General features: G+C 38.6%; 1 protein-coding gene across 11 annotated transcripts in view; it reads right to left on the reverse strand.

Moving 5' to 3' along the window:
* Positions 1–17,725, reverse strand: part of RUNX2 (RUNX family transcription factor 2) — a 359,432-nt gene that overhangs the window by 235,765 nt on the left and 105,942 nt on the right. For all 11 annotated transcript variants that reach the window (XM_070074039.2, XM_070074031.2, XM_089333873.1 and 8 more), the window contains 2 exons: positions 10,085–10,241; positions 3,125–3,229 (listed from right to left, as the gene is read on the reverse strand). In XM_070074039.2, the coding sequence (XP_069930140.2) occupies positions 3,125–3,229; positions 10,085–10,241 (262 nt within the window). The remainder of the gene's footprint in view (positions 1–3,124; positions 3,230–10,084; positions 10,242–17,725) is intronic.

Genomic DNA, 17,725 nt, shown 5'->3' on the forward strand with positions numbered 1-17,725 from the left:
ATGATAAGCAAAGCACTACAGTAAACCTCTGACACTAGAGAAAACTGATGTAATAATATCTAACATTTAATGAGCACTTAATGCATGACAGTCACTGTGCTACCCATTTTACACACACCATTTAACATCCTGGCAGCAACTGATGGGGAACACACTATTATTTTTTATTATTATTATTCTCACTTTAAAAGACGAGAAAAGCAAAGCAAAGAGAAGTTAGGTAACTTGTCTATCTCCGAACAGTTAATAAACGGCACTGGGATTTCAATACCAGCAGTCTGACATAAAGATCTTAACCCAACCCAGAGTTTGCCCTTGTTCAAACAGCTGAGCTACTCAAAGCAGTTTTTTCAACACATACTCAGATCTTTAGGGGAATGAGAAAAGTTCCAGTAGCAGGAACCAATGGTACAAAATTCTCAACTCCTTCAAACCACCACAGTAATAAACAGAAGTATACTATTTCTATGAAAAATAACCACTATTTAAGGAATTCTAATTTTAGAGAAGAGCACGCTAAAACAATTGCATTGTCTTTTTTCTTCCTCTTCTCAGGAAAGCCTTTTATTAAAACCTTTCCCTTTTAAAAGTTTATAAAATAAGTGACTTTGAAATCTAGAGCAAGGATTGTCAAACTATAATTTGTAAGCCAAATGTGTACTACCACTCGTTTTTATCAATAAAGTTTTATTGACCATTCATTTATGTATTAGCCTGGGCTGCTCTGCACTAAAATGGTGGAGTTGAATGCTTGTACCATAAACCACCATATGAGCCACAGAGACAAAATCATTCCACCAATCTATGTGCTAGAGGCTCCTCTCTTCAACTTTGTACATACACCAAGTCAATCAAAATTCTTTAATACTCATTTTTGAAGAAAAATGAAAAATCATGTATGCTTTCCACACTAGGAGTGTCAAAATTAAAGACTAATATTGAGAAGAGTGCTACAATATAGTCAATACCCTGAATGGCCAAGAACAAGAATTAAATAAATAATACATGACAGAGTCCAGGCTGTAGGATTAGAGCTGTTACTGACACCAGATCCATCCTTACTTCCAGACTCTGACTTTAGCAACTGACCACATGATGTCAGGGAAATGACATCACATTTTCACAAATATATTCAGCTTCCAAGAAATGCTGTTCAGGCTGATCTAAGACAGGTGGTCTGCCACTCACAGATCTGTATCTGCTTCCCCCACCCACCCTCAGCACCATCCCAACCCTGAACGCAGGTCCCACATAAACCAGTGACTCCCTCCACCCCTACCCTCACTGCTTTCACAGCATTTCTCACAGCAATGAGTCTATACATTGATTAATTCTTCCCAAAGCCTCTTTGAAATAAGATAATGCTATCCACACTTGAAGCAGAAGTTAACTTTCCCAGCGCTGCTCTGCCTTCTGCTTTGTCATGTCTTTGAGAGTGGAGCAGCACCTACCCCCTTTTCCTGTTTCCTCCCAACAAGAAACTTTTGAGCATCAACTCTGGAGTGTACGTTCACATCCACACACACAGACATACACACACATTAATGGTTTTTCTAAGAACTAAGAAGAGCAACTGAGATCAGCCGGAAACATCTTTAAAAGACAAGCATTCGTGGTGCTAAATGTGAAGACTTCTATCCTGCCTTCTGCGCTACTAAAATGGACACCCTTGCCTTTTCAGAAACTCAACGGCTAGTTACATAAAAAGGTTACAAGTTGTCTTGCATCAGAAGGCATTATCTCTGATTTACAGCAAGTCCAGAAAAGTTAAGGAAAGCCCCAAACCAAGCAAGATACCTCTGCCCTCATCTGTTCACCAGCACTGCATAACCACTGGCCTTACGGACTCAAGACTTGGGGCTCACACACATGTGTATAGCAACCACCTAGTAGGACATTCCCAATGTGAACACAGGGCTAGCACTGACCCAATGTTATGAACTTGGAAGACTGCCATACACATGAAAGGAGGAGAAAACAAAAACCTCAAAGACTTGCTTTTGAGGCAGGAAACCTCCCTAGTTCAGGCTAGCAGTCAGCCTTTGTGAAAAGAGACAGCAGCAAAAGGGATGGAAGCCACCGTATGTTCCCACTGCTTAAAATCAGGGTACTTGGGGAGGGGCAAAACCTTTACCAGGCTTTTTCTCATTTCAGGGGAAGATATGTCACTCTCCTGATCTAGGCAGGTGTACTGTTATAGGACAAATATTCTTGGCAGCTGTATCTCCACCACAAATCAAATTTAACTCCCTAAATGCAATGGCTAGGACTCTAATGTATTCACACAGCAACAGCAGAGTTCTATAGGATGTTTCTATTGGTACAGAATTGTGCTCTATATGTCAAATAATTTTTAATCTCTAAATACATTTAAGTACTGCTATGCCAAGTTTGTTCAAGTCAGTTTTGAGGGGAAAGCCAAACTGTTTCAATTTAATTTTAGAAGTAAAACACATACTGGCCTAAACAGATCAGCTGTACTACCTTAAGCTGACTGCTGGTTAAACCTCTGGCTGACCAGAAGGACAAATGAACTAGGGTGGGTTTAAATCTGGTCTGACTCTATCTGTTAAAAGAAATTATCTATAACAATTACTCAAACATGACCAAGCAACGGTGTTGTAACAATCAAGCAAGTTATCATTTGCAAATAAATTCTTTGTAATTAAGCAGAGTGCTCTTTATAAAGGGAATTGAGTGGGCGAGTTAAAAAGCTAAAACACATTCTTAGGCCATGGGAAACATACACAAATGCTTTTTGACTAAGCTCAAGATTTTTAAGTTTATTGTTTTCTTCCTCAGCTCTCATGGGTCTCTTTTGTCCTGTCTATTATGTACAGTGGATGAGCAGAATTTCTTAGCAAATAGTTACAGTGACTAATTATCAAGGATTCTCAAAGTTACAAAGGCCTTAGCAATGCTGTGGCAAAAGTTAAAAACTGTAATTTGATTTTCTACTAACTCCATAGTTCTACTAACTGTCCCTCACTAAAAATCTATGCGGATAACAAACTTTGCAAAGACACACTATGTACATGAAAGTAACACTAACTCATCTGGAACAAAACTCCTCCTAGGGTATCAGCAAATTCTTACCCTTTTTAACACAAAAGTAAGTACTCACTTCTGGGTTCCCGGGGTCCATCCACTGTAACTTTAATAGCTCTGTGATAGGTGGCTACTTGGGGAGGATTTGTGAAGACAGTTATGGTCAAGGTGAAACTCTTGCCTGCAGATCAAAAAAAAAAAAAGAAGGAAGACATAGTGAGTATAAACGATAGTACTGACGACCATAAGAGCTTCACAGATGTCCAGATTTTCTTCGAGGAGGCAGTGAAGCAAAGACGAGAGCCACACTCCTTACGGTAAGCTAGAAACCCTCTGATGACCACTTCAGGATGTTTCGGAACTTGCTGAGTGTCAAGACCATTCTTAGCATTCTTCATGGCAGTACCCTTTCCAAACAAGCTCCTCAGTAGCCACAGCTGTATAAAAACAAAACCCTGGTCCACTTGAGGGTTCTCTTCCTTTCGGTTTTCTCCAACATCAGGAACACATCCAAGCACAGACAATTTTAGAAGTCTTTATTTAGGATTAGGTCACGACCCCATGAGAGAACAATGGTAAATCATTGTTGATTATGTTATTTACTTCACATGGCTTTAGCATTTCATTTGCTTAACTGCACTACAATAAGAAGATGAAAGAGGAAAGTTCTTATGGGAATCATTTTAACAGGAGCCAGTGTCTCCTGTCCTGGCCTTAATGTGCCTGTGGTATGATGATTTCATCATTACTGGAACAAAGTTTTTCTCCTCCCTGCCCGCCCCTCACCTAACATACAGCCATGCTGTTAAACCTTGAAACAACTCCCTGACAGAGCCTGATTTTTTGCTAAATGTATATGATATCTCTCGAGATAAACATGAAGCTTCACTTTAGGCAGGGGTGTGCTTCTTTGAAATAGTACATCTGATGCTTCAAATTAATGAGCCCAAAGCGATGAAAATAAGAGGAGGGCAAAGACAGGGAAAGATTTTGCAGCAGACTGGGGTGTCTGCTTTCTCCAGAAGAAGACACCAGACCCGGTTACACAGACTCACTGACAGTTGTAATCAGTTAGATTTGCAACGGTTAGTCATGTCAGATAGTCAAAACTGCAAACTGTTACAAGACAGGAAAAGGTGGGCGTGAAACAGTGACTCAATAAAACATTCAGCAATCTTGGGCTGAGTCCTCATTTAGTCTGCTCCTATAACCGACCTTTAAAAAGCTCCTTTTTGTTTTGCTTTGTTTTTTTGGTCAAAGACTCTTTTGCTCTCTACTGAAAGTGGAGGGTATTAAATCAGAACACAAATCTTAGACAATATGTAGCAATGCAAAGTTTAATGCAATCTTTTCAAAACTTAATATGGAACAGGTTACAGACAAGACTTAATGTAGAACAGGTCTTCGGCTGTCAGGTCTAGTGAATGGGTTTTCTTTTCAACCTAGACCATGTAAGTTCCTGAAATCTGTTTAAGACACACATCATTTGTTACTCTGTGTGTGTGTGTGTGTGTGTGCAGTTTTAAGTCTTCTTGGCTATTTTCCTCCACAGCCAAGGGGGAAAAATAGGACAGATAGAAATGTGGGGAGGAGTAAACAAGGAAAGATGAACACTGATTGGACACCTACTAAGAGCATCCACTTCATACATATCATTGCATTTAACCTCCCCAGCTTTTTGCTTTGAGGGACTGAAGCCCAAGAGAGGCTAAGTAATGTATCCATAGTCAAACAATTAATAAATGGAGAGGCCAGCTAAGCCTCCGCTTGCAGTGCTGGCATCCCATTTGGACACAGCTTAGCATCCTGGCTACTCCATTTCCAATCCACCTCTCTGTTAATGGCCTGGGAAAGCAGCAAAAGATGGCCCAAGTGCTTGGGCCCCTGCACCTGTGTGGGAGACCCGGAAGAAGTTCCTGGCTCCTGACTTCGGAAGGGCACAACTTCAGCCATTGCGGCCTTTTGGGGAGTGAACCAGCGGATGAAAGAATTTTCTCTCTCTCTCTCTCTCTTTCTCCCTCTCTCTGCCTCTGCCTCTGCCTCTCTGTAACTCTGCCTTTCAAATAAATAAATAAATCTTAAAAAAAAAAAAAAGAGAGAGAAGTGCTTTCTTTCTGTCTCTAACTCTACTTCGTAAATAAAATCTTTAAAAAAATTAATAAATGGAAAAAATCAGGATCTGAACTCAGTCCTTTCAGACTCCAAAATGAAGTTTCTTTTTTATTACTATTATTCTGTCACTTTTCCAAAGAACATTTAAAAATATTAATGTGTAATTTATTTCTAGATACGTCTCAATCAGTTCTATGTGTTCAAGCAACAAAGGATATAAACGGACAAATGTAATCTCTTAGGATGATGAAAGCATATCTTTTTAGAGTGTTACCGGTATTACATAGTCTTAAGTAACTTAATTTTTTAGGCAAAAGAAGATTTATTATAAACATTAAGACTAACCCAGGCTGGGCATTTGGTGCACTGGTGAAGCCACCACTTGGGATTCCCCATATCCTGAATCAAGAGGGCCTGGGTTCAAATCCCAGCTCTGCTCCCGATTCCACCTTCCAGCTAATGTGAACTCTGGAAGGCAGCTGTGGTGACTCAAGTACTTGGATCCTTTCCACCTACATGGGAGACCAGATTGGATTCCCCAGTTCCTGGCTTCAGCCTGGTCTAAACATGGCTGTTGCCGGCATCTGGGGAGCAAACCAGCAGCTAGAAGATATCTCTCTTGCCTCCCTCTCTCTCTCTCTCTGTCTCTCTGCCTTTCAAACAATTTTTTAAAATACATTTTTAAGAAGACTAACCAGAAGAACAAGATAGCCAGAAGTCTAAACTAGTTACAGGAAACTGAAAGCCTATAGAAATGGAGATTAGAAACTTAAATAGGAAGGCACTGCTTCAGGAGAGACTCTCAAAAGCCCTGGAAAGTTCTGGAGGACTGAGATCGCTAAATCTCTGGACTGAAAGTTAACATACATTGAAACATTAAAAAGTGCCACTCTGGACCCAGGACTGCATTTCCAACAGTGCCTCCAATGGCTATTTGGAAGGCAGATGTCATCCATGGCACTAATCTTAATAAATTAAGGATGCATCTATCTCAAATTATGCTTAATGTCTATAATTAGCTTATTAGAAATGCTGCCCATATGTTTACTTAGACTCATTTGGGGGAATATTTCTATTGTAGACCTTTACAATTTATTATGGATTTTAAAAATCATCTATGTATTGCCCAAATCCACCATCATGAAGGAACAAAAGCAAAACTCAAAACTCACCCTTCAAACATCTAAATGTTCAGAGGGGAGCCATTTTTTCTATAAATACTTACTTTAGAAAGGGGTGGGTTTGGGGGAGGAAACAGACATTGAAGCCATTGATGGTCTTCCAAAATCAAATCACAAGAGTCAAGACTCAACTAAAACAAAAGGCAAAGAGGGTCCTTCCATTCTTATTGTCCCCTTCAGAAGAAACTTGTTTGTTTTATTGAAAAAGCTCTCAGAAACTATAAACATGTTTGTTATACCGAAGAAACTCTCAGAAGCAGTGAGGTTCTTCATCTTTCAGTAACGATGCATTTCCTAAGTCTAATGTTCACGTGGGCATTCATGATTTCCTTAAATTAAAATGTGTGTGTGTGTGTGTGTGTGTGTGTGTCCCCAAACCCCATTTGTTATCACTTTCCATAAGTGATAAGAATGCAAGCTCTTACTTGTCAAAGAAGTCTCTTCTTATGGAGCTGGTACTGACCGGGATAGTTAATTCTATCACCCACAGCTTCATCCAAGAACTACAACATCCTCAAGTCATATGTAAACAGAGGGAAATGACACTGACAGAGAATTCTAACCTAGCCTAAGGGGCTGCCAGAAATAGTTGGGGGTGGGGGGACAGAGTGAGTCTGAGCAGACTGCATCCTACATTGACAAAGCACCATGATCTGTACACTGTAGATACTTAACAATGCCTGTAAATTAAAAGCAGCATACTTGCTGTCAAAACAGAGGAAGTACAAAACAAAGAAAAGGGCCAAAGTCATTTCAAACACTTCTGTTTAAAATATAAAGGAGAGGGGCCCGGCACTGTGGTGCAGTAGGCTAAGCCTTTGCCTGAGGTGCTGGCATCCTACAGGGATGCCAGTTCATGTCCCTGCTGCTCCTCTTCCAATCCAACTCTCTTCTAATGCACCTGGGAAAGCAGTGGAAGATGGCCCAAGTGCTTGGGACCCTGCACCTGTGTGCAGACCCAGAAGAAGCTCCTGGTTCCTGGCTCCTGGCTTCAGATTGGCTCAGCTCCAGCTGTTATGGACATTTGGGGAGTGAACCAGTGGATGCGAGACTTTTCTCTCTGTCTCCCCCTCTCTCTGCCTGGATCTCTCTCTCAAATAAATAAGTATATAGAGAAGAGAAAAGGAAAAGACAATTACAAACCATAAGCAACTCTGAAGTCAATGCAAGTTTCCTTGATGCTCTACTTTTATTCCACAGCACTTTCAAGGCTGTGTTCACAAGATGACCCATAAAGCCAAGGTTAGTAGTGACAGGACTCCTTGGTAAATCTTAGAATATCTTTTAATTTTTGAGAATTTATATTCCTGCCAGTGAAAATTTGTAGTATTTGAAGAATTTGATGCTTTTGTATTTGTTAAAGCTGCTAAAACCAAAAAAGGAAATGTAAGCTAAGACAGAAAATACAATGGTAGCACCGTGTTGGTCCAGCCTTAGTAATTTAAGAGAAAAGTAGAAGTGTGAAAATCAAAGAGGAAGCTGGAAAGAATCTGTTACAAAGCAGGTCAGGTGCAAAGGGTACAAAGGCAGGTTAAAGAGTTTCCTGCCACTGAAACACTGGCCTTTTTTTTTTAAGAGTGCAATCTCTTATCAGTGTTCTCTATCTTTTTCTTCCTCTTCATTTCAGCTTGATACTACTGTTTCCTTTCATACAATGTTAATACAGTGATTAAAAAATCTATTATTAGTGATAAATCAATTTTCCTTTCTCTGTCTACCCACTGCCCCCACCCCCATCTAAGTCTGGAAGACAAGTCTGGACCAATTTCTCCATCCTGCCTCTGGCAGCAGACTGTAGCATTTCAGATCCTCCACCAAGTCCCGGCTGCTTCAAAGGAAAAATCCTACTTTCTTCAGTTAAGATCATAAGAAATATAGGGGGAGGGGGTCAGCTCTGTTTGGACATAATTACACTTCATCAAAAGAAGCTTTCTTCATCTTCCATGCGTGAAAAGTCTGCAAGCAGTTAAGTCTGTCTTTTTTTTTTTTAAATATAAAAATTGCTATTTGGGAAACCAGCCAAAACTCAGAAAGCCAATATAGTAAAACAGTGCACACCCTTTGTTTCTCTTTGAAGTTTCTTAAATAAATATGTTGAGGGTTTACAAAGTACACTATCACTTTGCCATAGTTTCTACTCAAATTGATCAGAAAAAAAACCTATGCAGCATCTCTATGATACAAAAACAAGATAAATGAAAACACTAGCTTGAAGCTATAAAGTAATACTAAATAGTTCACTAAATCCTTTAAATACTTGAATTTGTTGCTATAGTTAATAAGAAAGTCTTAAGAAGAAAGATGCAATTTGGACTACACAGGTAAATCATCGTGTTCACATTTCTCCTGATTCTGACAGAGAGAAAGAGGGAGAGGGAGCATAAGGAGAGGGAGTGAGGAAGAGAGAGAGGACAAGAGAGATTTTTAATTGTACTGTGTACCTACATCAGTAACTGAGGGGAAACACACACACACACACACACAAACCTAATCAGTCAGTGCTGATATCAGATGTGTCCTTTTTTCATTTAATGAAAGTAAAATAAAACTGATGGACAGATAACTCTTTTAGTTTTGATTGTACCAGAGGCTCTGTGCCTCATTTTATTTCAAACAACCTTTCAGTGACAGTTTCTCATTAGCATGCATCGTTTTTTTTTTTTTTAAGTGAAAAAGTACAACTTCTTGGCCCTGTTCCTAGAAAGTAAACTAAAACTACTCATCGGAAACAGCCTTGCTTGAATTTCCCTTATCAAGTTTTTACAATGGTAATAATTTGACATCTGATCCAAACTAAAGAACAATTATTAGACATGGTTTAAAAACGGGTGCTTCCTCTTTCCTATTTCAAACCTGAGTTGCAGTGATGCCATGGGCTTTCTAATTTTATTTCACCTCAGTCTTAAAATGATATATTTTCTCTGCTCTTATCAAAATACTTAAAATGGAAATATTAGATTCAGTACATAAATAAATGAACATCTTACAGATGGATGACTAGAAAAAGTCTCTCTGAAAGTAAATAAAAGCCAAAATATTGGCCACCCTAGACTTTTTAAAAAACATTAACTCCATTTATGAAACAGCTGTGGAAACCCTTAAAGGGATTATTTCCTTTTTTATGATCCTTTTAAGGATTCTTAGCCTTTGAATGTGGATTGAGATAGTGGAAATCCCTAACAAGTGTGAACCACTACAATCCTGATCATTCATCTGTCTAGGCAACTTTACACTCTCATTCTCACATAAGTAATACATTAGTCACTCATTCAAATGAAAAGCCTTCCATTAAAAAAAAAACATGATTTTTAATAGATTCCTATTGTGAAAGCAAATTAAATCATATAGAGGTAATGTGTGACAAGTACAGAGCATTATGCTGGCTGTCCTTGCTACAATTTAAAGTAAAACCGATATGATTAGGAAACTGACCCAAGACATTCATTTTTCTTACCCCTTTGTCACTCAATTTAGTTGGTTATTTGATTCCTCACAATTCAGAATTTGATCCTCCAACTGTTCTGTTCTCTCCCTTATATGCTTTGAATTTTAAATATCATAAAACAAATGAAAAAGGCCTGAGTACTCAGAAATAACACTCAACTGCGTCTGGATGTATTTAAATAAAATCTTCAGTAATTCCAAAAGAAGGTGCTGACTTGTACACAGACTAGTCTACATTTCACCAGAGGATTCTAATGTGCTTATTCCATTATCAGTATTAAAAAAAATCAGAGACCTACCTCGTCCACTCCGGCCCACAAATCTCAGATCGTTGAACCTTGCTACTTGGTTTTTCATAACAGCAGAGGCATTTCGGAGCTCAGCGGAATAATTTTCATCATTACCCGCCATGACAGTAACCACAGTCCCATCTGGTACCTCTCCGAGGGCTACCACCTACATGAAACAGGAAACACAGCAGCAACAATGGCACATCAGAAAAGCTTAAAGACTGAGAATAAATTCTCATTGTAAACAATGTCTTATCAGGACATAGTCCTCCAGCCCGGTAATGGCAGGCAGGAGCAAAGCATCTGTCTACGTGTTAGGATGCCACTTCAAACAGACCAATGTTTCGAGGTCCACCCATTTCAAAGGCAGGCAAAAATTTCCTTCATTTGTTGTTGGATTCTTTGCAAAATAAATGTACATTTTTATTGAAACCCCATGTTAGGTTGTCCATAGCAATTATGCCACAGAAGGAAGGTTGATGTCCCATCAGTAGATTTCTTCATACATGAAGGCATGGCCTGTCTACAGCCTGGAAAGCACTTAGGTGTGGTCTCAGTTGGATCACAGGTTAAAAGATAGAAAGTCTGGTCAGCTCTATGGGAAGAACCTGCAGGTGAAACCTTGGAGTTCCTGACTATACAGAGCTCTAGAAACAATATGGCCCAGGGCCAGCATTGTGGTGCAGTGGGTTAAGGCATTGCCTGTGATGCCTACGCCTGGGGAGAACAGAAGATGGCTCAAGTATTTGGACCCTGCCATCCATGTGGGAGACCCACACAGAGTTTCAGGCTCCTGAACTTGAGCCAGTGGGCTTCCACTTGAGCCAGCCCAAACCACTGCAGTCATTTGGGGAGTGAACTGGTATATGAATGATCCCTTCTCTCTCTCTCTCTCTCTACCCCCGCCAAATCTGCTTTTAAAATAAATAAATGTCATAAAAGAAATTTAAAAAAAGATAGTCTATATACGGTCTCCTTACTTTGAGCTACATGTTTAGCATTTAATGACCCTACACATATTTACTAAATGCCCACTCTGCAGTGGGACCCAATGGGATAGCCCAAGTCATCAAGAAATTTACAGTCTAGGTGCAAAACAGGATATTTGCCAGGCTGAACATGATCAGTGACAAAGCCACACTTCTTATCTTGCCATTCTGCTATTCATCTTCTATTCCAGTTGGCCATCTTGGAATGGTATATTTGTCTCCTTGATCTTCAGAAGTTAATCTGATGCAAATTAAAGTCAAGCCAAGATCCCAAAGAATCAGTTTTTGAGGCTAATAGGACTTTTCTCTGCTCCAAGACTAGGGGTCGCACTTTAGCCTATATTTTATTAACTTATCAATGTGTGCCTCTGATTAGCACAGAGCCTAGAAACTGCACATCCCTTCCTACCATATTTATGCTTAAAATAGTTCAAGGAAAATGGAGCTAAAAGATATGTCTCTTTGGATGCAAAAAAAAAGATTATACATGCTATAAAACACACTATTCTTAATTTAAAAAAAAAATAAAAACCAAGAGACCGCACCTTGACAATAATTCTTTACCTCAACTATCCTCTAGGGTTCTATATTCAGATTAGTCCCATCTCTTCTTTGTTGAGCTTCCAAATGCCCTCATGGTAACTGAGCACTGGCTCCCAGCTAAAGTAGCTCCCTACTCCCAACTATGATAGCTCAGTATGGCTTGCCTGCCTGACAAACATCCACATATCTCTTTCTACTCTCAGTGCTACTCTGTCCTTCATTAAGATTTCCATAAGACAAGTTTAAATATTTAATCCCAGGCTCCCAAAACACCTGGAACACACGCTTATTAAAACAGAGTTCCTAAAGTATGATGAAGCAGACACTATTCTTTCATTTTAGGGCTAAATTTCCCCCATCCATGAACTCTGCTTTACCCAACACTCAGTCACCACATCCTCTCCTCCAACCAGGAAAACAGTCAAACAAGCCAAAAAAAATCCTGTCAATATTTTTGCCACTATCAGTTTCTTTTAGGTTGTTTCTCAGTCCCATTTCTTCCTTGTTCCTTCAGCTTGCTGCTCTGTTATTTGTACTTCGTTACTCAATTCAAAATCACAAAGCTGTCCTTTATCAAGCCCAGTTTCTGGCTTAGCAGATAAAGCTGCCGCCTGCACTGCCGGCATCCCATATGGGCACTGGTTCAAGTCCTGGCTGCTCCACTTCTAATCCAGCTCCCTGCTAATGGCCTGGGAAAGCAGTAGAAGATGGCCCAAGTCCTTGGCTCCGGATCAGCTCAGCTCCAGCTGTTGTGGCCAACTAGGGAGTGGACCAGCAGATGGAACACACCTTTCTCCCTGTCTCTCCCTCTCTGTCTGTAACTCTGCCTGACAAATAAGTAAATAAATCTTAAAAAAAAAAAAAAAAAGTTTCCACAGCATCTCATTCGACTTCAGTGATCTTCACCAACATACATATGTGCATAGGAATGATCAGCCTACTCATCTTGATATTCTAGCCCAAGAGACCATGTTAGATTTGTTTGTAAACTACATCAAGGAAGGGCCTTCACTTCATCTGTTCACTTCAAGTGTCTGCCCAGCTTCCCAATCAGTGCCCAGCACACAGGTATCTGATGAATATTTTTGAAAGGAGGAAACAAAAGAAATCCATGAAAGAGCACCACTGCCCATAGCCAGAAGTCTGGGAAGCTATCAACTAAAACACTGAGAGAGAGAACGAGTTGAAGGTTGAGTCAGCATCCGTCCCCAACAGCTGTGCCCCTGCTGGAGGTTTCTGCTATCCCAGGGGAGAGGGACTCATGCTGACTACCCTGCAGCTGGAGCATACGGTTACTCTCAGTCTGAGAAGTCCCCTCGGTTCCCCTCTGCATCCTTAACCTAGTGCCTCAAGTGGCTACCAGACATAATCAACAGTGCACTCCTGAGGGAGACAATGTGCTTTTCAATTTTTCAGCTTCATCATGCCAAAAATGTGAACATTCGAAAGTACTGAAACTGACTACCTCTGCCGGGCAACTGACTACCTTTGGCAGTATTCATCCAGAGGGCAGGCATTTTGTACGCTCAGCATATTGTGTTTTAACACCTGCTATGTGGCTTTCTATGTCAGTGTAAGTATGGAGTCTGTAAGTACATGAATAGAGGCAGAAGAAAAGCCGTACTGTTTGTAGAGGAGAAAGAATGCACTAAAAACCAAGGGGGTGCCCTTTTCCCCCACTTTTGTGGCATAGATACTACAACTTCACACAAGTAACTTCACCTCCAGGAACCACAGTCTTCCAAGATAAATGTGAAATAATTTTTTTAAGTCTGTAAGATGTGGAAGGTACTGTGCAAGAAGACAGTGTAATTATAATGATGTGCTTTTCCCACCATGAGGAGGGCAGCAGTGTTCTGTTCCAAGCGCACTGCCTGCTAAAGACAGGCTTTCACGGTGGAGTTCACCTGAACATACGATCCATCACATCCCAAGATGTTCTTCAGTATTGTTGTGCTACAAGAAGGCCATTGGATTTTACCCCCATCTGGGTGAATTTCAAAAGCAAAGAAATCTGTCCTAGTACCAAGGTTTTTCAAGAGCTCTAGGACATTATTATTTTACTGCATACTTTTAACATAATAGATTTTTCTTTAGTTAGAAAAAAATGAAAATTGATTCAATATGAGAAAATATGGGAAAAGGACCCACTTTATTTTGCATAAGTAGTATAGAAATGACCATATTAAACAGTGGTGTGTTTTACATATCACATTTAGCAAAACAGATAATCACAAATTGTGTGAGTCTCCCTCCCATAAGGCTTAGGACTTGGCCTGAAAAGAAAAAATCGCTAACATGATATAGTGACAATCGTTCTTGTTACGGCTGAATCCTAGGTTAACAGCTAAATATATATATATATTTTTTTCTGCTATTCATTCTACCAAATCAGGTTGCCCAGTGTTTTTCCAGGGGGAGGGGAGGTGTTGTGTGTAGGAGGTGGGGAGTACTGTATTTGACTTTATATCCATCAGAAGAGCTTTTTAAAGTAGACCTCTGAAGCTAAAAAGTTTCCCTTGGAGATTCTCAACCGTGTTTATCTAAAAGAAAACCAAAAGGATTGAAAATTTTTACACATTTCATCTGTACCAAACCCAAGCAACGGAAAAACATTTTAAGGGGTGAAGTGCAGTTAAAACTCGCTCTTCAGTTAAGAGCAGGCACAAAATAAAGTTTGTTTCTGTAACACAACACAAAAGTACTACACTGCAAATCATAATTTGTGACAAAACCTTAACAATTACATTCCTAGGTGATTTTAAAATATAAACTCTACAAATTCAAGAAATTTCATGGGAAGGGGAGAAGTAACTTTCCGCCTTAACATTACAGAACAGAGATTCCTTTACTTACCACACCTCACCCATAACTAGCATTTAAATCACATGATCTGTAACTTGTACAAAATAGATATTTAACCCTAGCAATGCTATTAAAATCTTGTGTGAGACTCCTTATGACTTAAATGTGAACACTTCTGGAAGAAAAGCAATGGAGAACTAACTCAGACCCTTAGAGTTGTTTCTGTAGTCTTATTATATGGAAATTAAAATTGCCCATGACACTTTCATGAGCAGAAATCTATTCTTAGTTAATCAATTACTCTTACAGGCCAACAATACTTGGCACATTGAACTTGCAGTATAATTGAGATATAATTATTTTTTAAGATAGAATCTGATAAAATCTTTCTTTGTAGCAAAAAAATGAGACTAATTACAAAAAACAAAAATTTTATCCCCATGTTAATTAATATAATGCTAAACTATAAAAAAAACTTTTAACAGATACTTCAGTTAATTTTTAGAATTTAATCCAAAATTTAGGAAAAGTCATTTGAATTCTAGAGGGAAAAAAAAAACAAGTATATCATTCATATCTTTTAAATATGTTAGAGAAAAATTTTGATGAAAATTATTTCAGTGTAAGCCAGCAATGCATGCGACATCAATTAAAATGGTTCAGATCTTATAATAATGGATGTTCCAGAAATTTGAAATGATACACAGAGTGATGTCAAAGAGGGGAAAAAACTATGAAAAATATCTACTATAACTTTTCTTAACTACAAGTTTTCTAAAAGTACTTTAAATATTCATTCTCCATCTAAAACTACTTGCTCTGGCTGCCTTATCAGTAAGTTTTAGATATTCAACCCTAAAATATTTAACTTTAAATGGGTTTTATTGCATTTAAAGGCATAACACAAAAATGTATCTTCCTTTATACAACTTGATATCTACTTTGATTTATACAATTTTGCACAGTAATTTGTAATAAGTTTACTGAGGACTTAACATGTTTAATACCCTATTTTCCATTGCTTAGGTATAACTTGATTTGAAACTATAGAAATATAAAATCTGATCATTAAATACAGAGGGAAAATATAATTCACTAGTGTTATGTATTTACTAGTTGCATAACTGTTGAAGAGGAAAATGGCCAATGTTGTCAAAAATATTTTCAAATAGAAATCGCTCTGTCATTTTGAAACCCTCCTTTTGACAATACTGAAAGTTCTTATTAAAGATACAAAATCAGCTAGGAGTTCTAGATCATGTATCTAAAAATGTGCTTTCTTCCTTTAATATTGCCAGAAAACATACGATATAGGCAAATAGATAGTTCAGTGTTCTCAAACTTAATACGCTTGCACTACTTTTAATATCCATACCTCTGGATTTAAAAAGTGTCTGCATAGTGCTTCAGCTGAAGCTATTTAAAGTAAGTTAGTTATGAGCCCAGAACACCAGCCTTCATAGTGGAAATGCTGACAGACCCCCTAACTAGAAGGACACTACCAGATACAGACTGGACATGTCCTCTCCACTGTTCCTACATGATCACCAACTAAGGAGCTACATTTGCAAAATGCTTCTCTGTCACTAGAATTATCTAGGACAGAAGGGGCCTGGGATCCTCTAACAGTATGCCTTAACTATTTTAAGCTTTCAGTGAGATACACCTGAAAGAAATGTTAAAAATATTTCCATTTCCTTGACACCTGGGAGAACTGAACTTTTCAAACCTGCAGTACTATGTTAAAAATACTATGTTAATAAATAAGCTTTATATAAGGTATGGTGTATACTGGTTGCTTTTGCATTTTGACACATCAAGCATAAATGAGTGCTTTATCTAATCCCAAAATAAGGTCAGATGAACAACACTAATAATCACTTACTTCTTGATGCAATGCATTGTCAGCATCACGAAGTACTGTTTCATATTAACGTATCAAACACAGTCTACTGAATTATCCTCTGATTGTCTGCAGTGCTGAGCTCAGTGTCATGGGCATAAAATACAGGCTCAATCCATATTGTATTGATTTGAATATCAGACTTCTCAACAATTAAATTCTGTGTGTGCATTTACCTATCCGCTATCTGCCCAACACTGTCATTTATTTTGTACATAGCTCTGAATAGAATAGCCAAATTGCTGTCACCACTTCTAAATTGGAGACTTCTTCATATTATTTCTTCATTGCAGATGTATTTGATTACGTTGCAAGAGTGTGGAAAGTCTACTGCTCTTGGGCTTTTAGTCCAAAAGGACAGGACGGCAAAGAAAGGTGGTTTTGACACCATTCAGGTGGAAGCGATAAAAACTGCTGTCAAAATCTGAACATTTCAAATCCCTATACTTCTCTTCAGGAGAGAGAGACAAAACTGCATTGCATGGATCTCTGTCATTCACCCACTTGTTTAATTCCATTCAACACAGGTATGGGGTGGGAAAACACTAAGAGTCAAGTTTTAGGTTAACTCAATTCATTATCCAATTAATAGGAACTAAAATACTCAACGTGGCCTGCTGTTATCTATAATCTGTTTATTGGTTAAAATAACAAAAATGTACTCTGTGTAATTACCAAGTATGATTAACAGCAAAGAAAAATTTATTTTCAAAATAGTTTCAAGAGGGTGGTAGTGAGAAAACCTAGACAACAACCAAAATAACTAAACATCTCAAACTAGATTGCATTCTATCTTGACCCAAACACATCCTTTCCATTCAGAATACTATTCCGCATCATAAATATAACAGTTTCGGACAGTAAACTCCCCAAACATGTTTAGCAGAAGGGTACATAGAACCTCAAACATCTAGATATCTTTAAAAACGTAAGCACTTATCCCTTTATTTTCCCATAACCTGATTTACAACATTGCACAGACAAAGTGCCTGCTGCTTTTTATTTTTTGCTGTTTTCATACGGGGTTTTTCTTGGTCTAGTTTTGGGGCTTTGCAGGGGAGGAGGGAGCAAATTTCCACCTTCCCATAAGGCTAATTAGAAAATTCTGGGCCCCTGCACGATGCACGTTGTACGTTGTATTAGATAGCTCTTGTATGGAAATTTAATTTTGTGTAATTCACATATATTGCGATTTTCATATTACATGGAAGAAAACATTAACGTATAAAAAAAACTGGCTGGTTTTATAAAAGGAGAAATGTGACGGTTAAAAAAAAAAAGATTTCTTGGGCCAACTGCAAAATGAAACTTGCCCCAGAATGCAACATCCCCTTTCCATAACAATTCATTCTGATTTCTGCTCTGATACAGACCGGGCGAGATAACCGGCTCTAATTGACCTGGACTTCT

The sequence above is a fragment of the Oryctolagus cuniculus genome, chromosome 5 (assembly GCF_051225735.1).
Source record: "Oryctolagus cuniculus isolate XC-2025 breed Fujian yellow rabbit chromosome 5, ASM5122573v1, whole genome shotgun sequence".
Classification (NCBI taxonomy): Eukaryota; Metazoa; Chordata; class Mammalia; order Lagomorpha; family Leporidae; genus Oryctolagus; species Oryctolagus cuniculus.